Genomic DNA, 10,706 nt, shown 5'->3' on the forward strand with positions numbered 1-10,706 from the left:
AATTTTTTTGTGAAGATCCAGGTTTCTATCTTTTATACTCTTCCTTCTACTGGAAAATTTTGTATATTTCTCAAGAAAGGTTTGATGGCTTTTATCCATGTTGTAGCATGAATTTGTATTTTATTCCATTTTATTGCCAAAATAATATTCCATTACATGGGTATGCCACATTGGCTATGAATCATGCTGTTATGACATTTTGTATGCAAGCTTTTGCACTGACATTTTTCAAACCTCTTGCATATATGCCAAAGAGTGAAATTGCAGAATCAAATGACAATTCCAGACTTAACTTTTTCCAGAATGGGCACTCTCTTCTCCCAAGTGCTTGGGCCAGTTTACATTCACACTAGCAGTATGTGAGAGTTCCAATTTCTTTGTATACTAACCAGCATTTGCTAATGTGTCCTATGTTCATTATGGCTTTCTTAGGGGGTGAGAAGTGGTAACTCACTGTGGTGCTGATTTGCATTTCCTTGATGGCTATTGAGGTTAAACACTTTTCTATGTGCTTGATGAACATTTATATATTCTCTTTGGAGAAATTTCTATTCAACTCCGTTGTCCATTTTATAATTGGGTTAGTGTGTTTTCATTACTGTGTTATAGATATTCTTTGTATATTCACAGCTATCTTGATTGGGAAACTCTTGATTGTCAAGGCTGCTTGTGGGGCCTAGTTGGACAATGATGAGGTAGTTGAACTACCACAAAGTTAGCTGTTCTTACTGAGATTCAGCAATTTTTTGCTTTTGTTTTAATAAATGCTCTTTGGATTTTTGCAAATCTGTGGTTAATTTAGGAGCTCTTGAAAGATTGATTTTGACAATTTATTGCCACTGTTTTGCTGCTTTTCTGAAAGGACAGGATTTGGGTTCTCTTTATTCAATCATTTCAGAAGACCTTCCTAGGATTCATTATGTATGGTTTCTTTTTCCTTTTTAAAAAACTTCTGTAGTTTGGAAGTTATATAAACTTCTGGTTAATATTGCTGCACCACAGACTACCCTAAAACGTTGTGGTTTAAAACAATTTTATTATGCTCATTGATTCTATGGGTCACAAATTAACACAGAGCATAATAGAGATGGGTTGCCTCTTTTTTTTTTTTAATTTTTAAAATTTATTTATGATAGTCACACACACACACACACACAGAGAGAGAGAGAGAGAGAGAGAGAGAGAGAGAGGCAGAGACATTGGCAGAGGGAGAAGCAGGCTCCAGGCAGGGAGCCCGACGCGGGACTCCATCCTGGGACTCCAGGATCACACCCCGGCCAAAGGCAGGCGCTAAACCGCTGCGCCACCCAGGGATCCCTGCCCCTTTTCTTCTATGCCTGGGAGCTCGTGTTTTGGGAAGGCATGAAGGCTGGGAGTGAGTCCTCATTGGCTAGCTTCTTCTGTTTACCCTCCTTTATGGAGTCTAATTTTTCTTAACATACTTCAAATGTTATTCCTTAGAATTTTGGCCCTTTTTTTCCCCTTCTCAATCTGTAGTAGTCTTTTGGGTGATTTTATCTCATTGCTTCAGTTAATGGCTCTTGAAATATATAGTTGAAGTACATTTTTCATTCCCAATCTTCACACCTGTATATAGCCAAAAAGTGTAATCTTGACATGGCATAAATGTTCCTTTCCAAAAATCTGTCTCTTGCTATATTTCCTAATGAATGATTGAAGTGTTCAGCATTTTATCCAAGTAAGGAAACTTGCAATTACAATTTCCTTTTAAAGCTCAAATTCACTCAATTTCTTATATTTTCTGTAAATTGGAATTCTCACCTATATTTTTATATTTTCAAGATCTATGCTGTAGCTATAGGTTAAAAAAAATACACTCAGTGGAGACTTTAAATTCTACACACCAAATATTTGCTGATAGAAAACTTTATACGTCTCAAAAAGTTATGTCAATATTAATTCAATATTATAGTAAAATTAATGTGAAAAACCAGAAGCATAATGAGTTCATTGAAGACTGGGATAAGAACAGAAGTTTTTAATACTGAATTATAAGATGAAGAAGTTGAATAAAATTCTTAAGGACCTAGAAAGAAGACCTTTGGATTAGTTGCCTATGTTCAGAATTAATTATGATAAAATTAGTTTGATTAATATGATAATTATGATAAAAAAGTTAGCTGTAGAGTTAGAATTGGCTCTTTTTTTTTTTTTTTGGACTTTTTTGCATCCTTCCAAGTTTTAAATACTTTATAATAAGAAAAATTCCTTTAAAAATGTTTTTAACTTGCTTTTATTCTCATCACATTTTACTCCCTGTTGAATTTTGTTGACTGTTCTTTTTTTAAGTTTTAATTCAATTTGCCAATGTATAGTATAACATCCAGTGCTCATCTCATTATGTGCCCTCCTTAATGCCCATCAACCAGTTACCCTATTTGATTGTTCTTAATCATTAATACACTACCAATACTGTCTTATTATGTGATTAAGGTCTTCATGACTTTGTGCCCCAAGACTCAAGCACATTTTGCTGAAATTAGGGATAGATAGTATAAGCCATTATTGATGACTGATGCCTAAAAGATTATCTGTAAATAACTAGGCACAGGGCAAATAAACAACCAGAGGTAAATGGAAATATTAAAAATGGAAGGTGCTTATGATGTGGGTAGAGGAGAACTCTTGCCAGTTTAGTAAATAAGTTACTACTCTTCTTTACATCTCTTGTACTAACCCAACATTAACCTCACTAGCTACAATGATATAGTTGTGTAATCCAGGAGGGAAGAAGAAACTCACTTGAAAATAGATTGATAAAAAATAAAAAGTTCATTTTTATTAATACTAACATTACAATTTAGTGTTATGTAGTATAGAAGAACTTATAATTTACAGTATATCACCTGTAAAATTGATAGATTTAGAGACTGGCTTTTGGTATTCCCGTACAACACAGCATGGTTCAGTACTGCAGTAATTATATATGTATTCCCAAGAGTTGCATGAAGACTTGCAAGCTCCACGAACAAGGTAACATTCTCTTTTTCTCCCTGCATCTTCTTTTGTTTTTTTCTGTGAAACTAGGAAAAAGTATCTATAATCATAAATCCAGATTTAATCCCCTTGCATAGGTAAGTGGATAGATAATAGACAGATAAGCATATGATTGTTTGAAGTATACAGTTAAACCACTTTGTTTCTAAAATCATGTTCAGGCAACTATATAAAAAAGTTCACATTTTATCCCCTACGAGTTGTGACAATATACTTTTTATCCGACAATATTTCCTATGCCACTAGCTTTTTAAAAAATAAAATATCATTAAATCTCTAATCTGTGCATGCTTCTTTAAGAGTAAAGAGGGAAAAAAATGTGGAAAAACAATCTACCTGCTTTGTCTTCTAAATAACCATTCACCTCCAATACCCCTTTTCCCCCACAAATTACTGGACTATCTGTAGAAAGCTTAATATAGACAACTATAGATTCAGCTCATTAAATTACACTTAGAGAAGACAGTAGGTATGTAAGAAATCATAGTCTCTTTAAACAAAATAAACAGGGTTTAATTCTACATCCTGGGCATTTTTTTCCCTTTATCTTCTCAACTATCAGTTCCACTCATTTCTTCTTTCATTCAAAATAGAATGAATTGCATTATAAGTTCATGTGGAGTCTCCTAACAACAATTTAATTGTTTGATTTTTTTTCCAGAGTAATGCACTTATAAAAAACATTTTGCTCTTCCCTCCTTTTTCATAATAGCAAATATTACCTGATGGACCACAAGACACAGTGAGAACAAAGATCAGGAAAATACAAAGTATCTTCATTGCTGATATTGTTGAGGTAGACTTCAAAATGTCTGAGAGTTGTGCTATTTCTTGATTAAAAAAAACAAAGATGAACTCTTGTTTTTATAGCCTTCTCAGGGTAATTACTATTCTGATTAATGCTGCCTTTCAAGATTGAGCACATATTCATGCATTGTGTAATAGCAACAGACAGAATAGAGGACTTAGTTCTGTTATGACTTCAATGAGCCATATGTGAACTCATTTTCAGTTATACAAGCAAGTAATAAGGTGAAAGTCTTTTTAGGGATCCCTGGGTGGCTCAGTGGTTTGGCAGCTGCCTTCAGCCCAGGGAGTGATCCTGGAGTCCAGGGATCAAGTCCCGCGTCAGGCTCCCTGCATGGAGCCTGCTTCTCCCTCTGCCTGTGTCTCTGCCTCTCTCTCTCTCTCTCTCTCTCTGTGTGTCTCTCATGAATAAATAAATAAAATCTTTTTTTAAAAAAAGAAAGAAAGTCTTTTTAAAAATTTTAATTGAAAGCATATAATTAGTCTTTTCTATATTTTCAGTCTCATGTTTTCTTGAGCAACTATTATACACAGGCAGTGTTTTAAGCACTTTATATAGATTAACTAGCTTTATCTTCATTACAAATTTATGAAGTAAATTTCAGCTGAGGAAATTGTGGCACAGAGGGGTTATGTAATTGCCTCAAATCAGACGTGTAGTAACTGGTAAAGCGGAGGTGGACTCCACGCTAATGTGATGCCACTTATCTTCCACTTTCTTCACGTTCATAACCGAATAAAAGGGTGTTTATCATGTGAAATTATCCTCTGTATACATGGCCGGAACCAGGCAGTTTCTGGGAAACAATTCTTCTACAGAAAGATAATATTTCTAAAACACAGTTTTGATACTGTTACATTAAGAGTTACTATCATGCTGCTATAAGAAAATCGGTATAATTCTTGACATATAATGACTTATTCATAGAACTATCTCATTCATAGGGGAATGCAGTGTGTTAAAAGTTGAAAGAAACACTGGATTTAGATACAGAAAACTAATCTTGGCATCACGGTCTTCTGTTTTACTAGTTGCATGTTTGAGAGAAAATATTCACTGACTGAACCTCAGGATTCTCTCTTTGAAGGCAGGATTGGCAGAAGCAGCCAACTTCAGAAGTTTAAGGTAAGAATTAAATAGACACCATAGCTGAAAAGAGATTTATAAGTAATTATCACATAAATACAAATACTTCTGCTGGGTGTGAAAAATCCAAAAAGATATATCCTTACAAATTAATGATTTATGTTCTAATTCCTTCTGTCATTGAGGAAAAACAAATTAAAAGGATATTCTATAATCTGGGTTTTAAAGGCAGTAATCTAGTTTTGTTAATTCTCTCTTCATTTCTTATCCAAAAAGTGCTTATATATTTATAGGCACATCATGGAAATTCTATTTTTCTCAATATCCTCTTTCTAAAAACACCAAAAAAGTTTTTTTAAACTGCCGCAAATTTACTAAGACCTATTGTATTTAAGCAGAGCAAAATAACAGATACAAAAAATACAATAGAAAGTTAATAGGCATGGCATGAGCATAACGGTGGCATGAATAAGATGACAACCTAGGACAAGTTTTGGCCCAGTTTTGCTTCAGCGCAGCTGTGTCCATTCCACCTGTCTTAAAATAAGACCCTCCCACCAAGCTGGAATATCAGCATATCTGAATAACATATAAACATGGCCATTGTACCAATATTTTATTAGTAGTGAGTAGTAGTAGCAGTAGTAGTAGTAGTAGTGATTAGGTAGATGTGTTTCACACTGCCATAATGTGGCATGATTGTAAGCAACTGGCTCTTCATCAATTCTTTTTTGTGTAAATTGGACGGTCTTCTTTTCTCTGTTTGCTAAAATATGAGGTAGTAACTAGTGACATCTAAATCACACAGAACAAGGATAAGGATTTGAGTGATTATCATCCCAATTCTAGCCAGGAAGTGACAGAAGTACAATCAAAGTAGATGCACAGGAGAGAATTTGCTAACTTATTGCTTAAAATAGATATATTAGGGCTAATTTGAGAGAGATCCAGATTCTAGATTTCTACCCATAATTTTTTCAAAAGAGGAAAAGACAGAGACAAAGTGTGGGGAAAGGACAAAAATGAGATTGTAAGTAGTAATTAAGAAAAATAAAAGATATAGAGGAATTTTTTTTAAAGGTGAGAAAATTGACCTCATTTTCTTGCTCACAGAAAAATGGCAAGATGAGTGGGCCCAAAATATTTCCACTTGAGTGAGAATTTTGAATTCTTAGATGAAAAAATGTTTTTTAATTTCTTTTTACAAGGTTAGATGATTATAGTTAATAATTATACAATCCAAAACCACAGGTAAGGACCCTTGAAGTTGTCTGTTCTTGGTGAAGAGAGCATGGCTAAGCTTTAGGGATATGGGGTTGATTTATGCCTATCATGCTTTTCCAGGGCAATGCCTATATGTTGAGAATGCCAGAAAAGAGTATGATGTTAAGAAGGCAGATGAAGGAAGGAAGGAAGGAAGGAAGGAAGGAAGGAAGGAAGGAAGGAAGGAAGGGGAATGTTATTCTGTTAAAGGGGTTTCTAGTAAAAACTGGACACTTTTCTGCATAAATCCTTGATTTGTTCATCTGGCACTGGATCTCAGCTTGCATAGTCCAGGAAAAAAGAGGCTAAAAAAACACCAGTCTCTTGCATTATGAAACTATGATGCCATATCCATTCTTTGCTTTTCACTACCAGGTGGCATGCATTATTTTACCCTTCCCTCTAAAAAATTGTATATTTTAGTTCACTGTTGGCTTCAAAGCTTTATGTTTAAAGAATCCATTATGGGACTAATTTTATCACAACAGTGGCAGACTGGCACTTTTTGGAAATTTTCAGATTCATCAGAATCATAAAATCTTTTTACAGATGAGAACAATGAGGATTATAGTATTAAGAAAAAAAAAGATTGCATAGATGTCAGTGGCTAGAATTTCTGCTACAGTTCCTATTTCTTTCTGCTATAAAAAGTATTTATGCAAGCTCTAATAATTATTGATGGTTCATCTTTTTGCAAGCCATGAGCCCCAGAAGCTCCGCTTTTCTGTCCTTCCAGATCCTGCTTCACCTGGGAAACATCTATTAAATACTTATTATGTGCAAGGCACTGTTCTAAGTAACTTAGAGGTATAGTGTGTTTAAATTTCATGAAAGCCCTAGGAAGCACGAATAATACTTAGCCCCATTTTCATACACAAGGAAACTGATACATAGAGATTTAAGCAAGTTACTTACTTAAAATAACAAAGTCAACCACTGGCTGGTAAGTGGTGAAACTGAATTTGAACTTGGTCTGTTATTGGAGCCCACATTCTTAACCATTGTTATTACTATTATATGTTCTAGTCCCCTGGAATACTTATTTTAGACTTACAGGGGAATTTATATAATATAATGATGAAAATGGGGTTTCCAAGGTAAAAGAAATATTACAATTCATTTATTTTCACCCTTCATTTTTGCAGCTTAAGGACACTCTGAAAGCAGAAACTTCATAGAGAAAACACTCTGAGGAGATTGTTTTAAGGAGAATCTACAGAAAACTTGGAGAAGAGCAGAAACTGATCTTTCTTTTCATCCTAAAAAATATCTTTCCAGTCCAGTCTTAGTCTTCCTTCACATTCTAAGGGGTAGGGGAGACCACTGCATGTTATGTATTCTCACTGAGAATGGGTCAAAAACAAGTTCTCATGCGGAACTCTGGTGCAATGTTTAGCTATTGTTCTATGTTAAGCCATACATAGGTGTCAAAGATAATGATATAAACCTTAAATTTTATTTATTTTTTTGAAGTTTTTATTCAAATTCCAGTTAGTTGACATACAGTGTAATATTAGTTTCAGGTGTACAATATAGTGTTTCAATACTTCCATACAACACCCGATGATCATCACAAGTGCACTCCTTAGTTCCCATCACCTATTACACCCACTCACCCCACCTCCCCTCTGGTGACCATCAGTTTGTTCTCTATACTTGAGTCCTAAATCTTAAATTTTATTTTATTTTTTAAAGATTTATTTATGTATTCATGAAACACACACAAACACAGAGGCAGAGACATAGGCAGAGAAAGAAGCAGGCTCCATGCAGGGAGCTCGATGTGGGACTTGATCCCAGGACTCCAGGATCACACTCTGAGTCAGAGGCAGATGCCCAACTACTGAGCTAGCCAGGCATCCCTAAATCTTAAATTTTAAACCAACCTTAAAGATAACTATTAGAGTGTATGGTCTTGTGGATAATGTTATCCAATGTCTATTGTGCTTTGTCTTGATCTGGGGAACAAATTTATAGTTTACAAAATGTATGTTTTATACCATCTCATTTCTAATGAGTCATCTTTTTAAAAAATTACACATAAAAGAATTGATGAAGAGCCAGTTGCTTACAATCATGCCACATTATGGCAGTGTGAAACACATCTACCTAATCACTACTACTACTACTACTACTACTACTACTACTGCTACGACTACTCACTATTAATAAAATATTGGTACAATGGCCATGTTTATATGTTATTCAGTTCCGGGAATTAATCTCTTCCAGTGTATAGGATGATGTCTACCACCCACACTTTCTTTTTCTTGTTTTTTTAAAGATCTATTTATTTATTTGAGAGAAAGCAGAAGCAGGAGGGGCAGAGAGAGAGAGAATCTGAAGCATACTACACACTAAGTGCAGGGCCTGATGTGGAGCTCAATCTCACAGACCTGAGATCAGGACCTGAGCCAAAACCAATAGTCATTCACTCAACTGACTGCACCCATACTTTTAACAGTGTCCTTGAGCTTAAGGTTATAGATGTTGGGTATAAGTGAGGCTTGGGTGATAGGAAAGAGGAAGGGAAGGTAAAGGAAAGAAACACTGAAATGTACAGATTAGTAAATATTGAGAGAGATAATATAAAACAAAGCCATAGTGAAGTAAGTAGGGCCTATTGCAGTTTTACCTTTCTACACACAGTGACAAAGAAATATTAGTCTGAAACTATGTCCAGTAGTCATTGGACACACATAGATGCTTAAGCAATATTTAATGAAAATACATTTTTTTGTTGTTACTGATGCCTACTTCTAATATCTTTGCTTGTTAGACTGTCACTTAAGTTAGTGGCTACAAAACGATGGCATTCTGTAACTGTCATGCTTATTACTTTCTCCTATTATGTATCAGTGAACTATCTTACACAAAGAAAACCCATGTAGTGATCAAAGTATTACATTTTAATTTCAAAAATAGAGTATCGATTATCTGCTGTGATACATTATTGTTTGCTTCATCGTTTTACATCTGAGTGAATTTTAAAGTGTGGGTTATAAATTCAATAACCATTAATATTCATTTCACATATTTTGCATACAATCCACTTCTCCGTGTCAATTCTAATTTTACTCAGATGAAGACTATTTCTTCATTGAATACGTGTTACTTTAAACTCATCCGACTGTAATGTTCTCTTTTGTTCAGAAGGATTTTGGTTGTGTGTGTGTGTGTGTGTGTGTGTATGTGCATATGTTTATGTATTGATATGTGATATTTAGGACTCATTATTAAGTATTTCAATCACATCTTTCAAGCCCTTCACCTTTTTACCCAGAATCACAGTTGATTTGTCTTATTCTAATCTCTGGTCTCTGCTCTTCACATGTCATCGTATCAGAGATTTTTGAAGGCTTTTTTGGTGTCTATTCCAGTAATATTGACCCTTACTTCATTCCAGTTTTGTAAGTGTGTGTTCCTCATTTGTTTTATTTAAAATGAACTTGGTTCATTATTGGATTGTTTCATGATTTACTCATATATTGTGGTGTGATTACTATTACTATTACTACTATCATTAACTTCTCACTGGAATATGAACTCCATGGGGGTGGAGATTTTGACAGCTATCATGGAATTTAGATAGACATTGAATGTATGTTACTGAATGGGAATTGAAATGATGTTATATTTACTGAATGGAGATTGAAATAAAATTATAGTAGTAATTGTAGTATCTGTCATTTACCTATCTAAAAACATTTTGGAAAATGGCACTTCTAAGAAAGTGAATGTCAGAATACACAATTCAGTTTCTAATCCTAAGGGATGAGAGACTGATTCACAAAGAGTTTTTATCCATTTCTTCCCTTATGGGGTACAAAAGATGATGAGGGGAACTAGTGTTTTGTCTTCCCAAGCTTTAAAAAGTAATTGTGGTTTACCCCTGCACCTACAGCTTGCATAAAGAGCCATGAGAGAAATGTTCTGAAAAAGTAGGTAGACCATGTAGAAAGTATATCCTTTACAACTGTACTTTCTATTTTATTTTTCACATTTAGCAAAGGCTTAGTTCTCACTAGGTCCCCAATAAATAATAGTGAATATGTACTGAACATTTACTAAATATGAGTTAAGGCCTGAACACTTATAATTTAATTTTTTTTGCTTGTTTGTTTTTCAAAGATTTTATTTATTTATTCATGAAAGACACAAAGAGGGAGGCAGAGACATGGGCAGAGGGAGAAGCAGATTTCCTGAGGGGAGCTGGTTGTTGAACACAATCCGAGGACGCCAGGATCATGACCTGAGTGAAGGCAGATGCTCAATCACAGAGCCATCCAGGTGCCCCAACACTTTTCATTTATGATCTCAGTAAAACATAACAGCAACCTTACAAAGTCATTATACTATCATCATTTCACAATGAGGCAAAAGAGGCTTATTCTGTAATACCCTGTTAAAGTCCCTGTACTATTAATTTCCATTGCTGACATTAGACCCCAAAAGCAGTGTAATTCTTGAACCTAAATTCCTACCTGCTACACTAGAATCAATGAATTTGTAAATGAACAAACTGAGAGGC

The 10,706-nt window shown here is 34.6% G+C and overlaps 1 protein-coding gene across 1 annotated transcript; it reads right to left on the minus strand.

Moving 5' to 3' along the window:
• Positions 1-2,853: 2,853 nt before the first annotated feature.
• DEFB113 (defensin beta 113) lies at positions 2,854-3,798 on the minus strand. The gene is made up of 2 exons (XM_025991190.1): positions 3,741-3,798; positions 2,854-3,044 (listed from the first exon to the last, which is right to left on the minus strand). The coding sequence occupies exons 1-2, from the start codon at positions 3,796-3,798 to the stop codon at positions 2,854-2,856; spliced, it is 249 nt and encodes an 82-aa protein (XP_025846975.1).
• Positions 3,799-10,706: the final 6,908 nt, after the last annotated feature.

The sequence above is a fragment of the Vulpes vulpes genome, chromosome 1 (genome assembly GCF_048418805.1).
Source record: "Vulpes vulpes isolate BD-2025 chromosome 1, VulVul3, whole genome shotgun sequence".
NCBI lineage: Eukaryota > Metazoa > Chordata > Mammalia > Carnivora > Canidae > Vulpes > Vulpes vulpes.

What these genes read in the sequence shown, in the direction of transcription:
- DEFB113 (XM_025991190.1), bottom strand. Translation starts at nt 3,798, where the DNA reads ATGAAGATACTTTGTATTTTCCTGATCTTTGTTCTCACTGTGTCTTGT. An exon ending in TGTGTCTTGTGGTCCATCAG is followed by an intron (nt 3,045 to 3,740) that starts GTAATATTTGCT and finishes ACTTTTTCCTAG; the next exon opens with TTTCACAGAAAAAAACAAAA.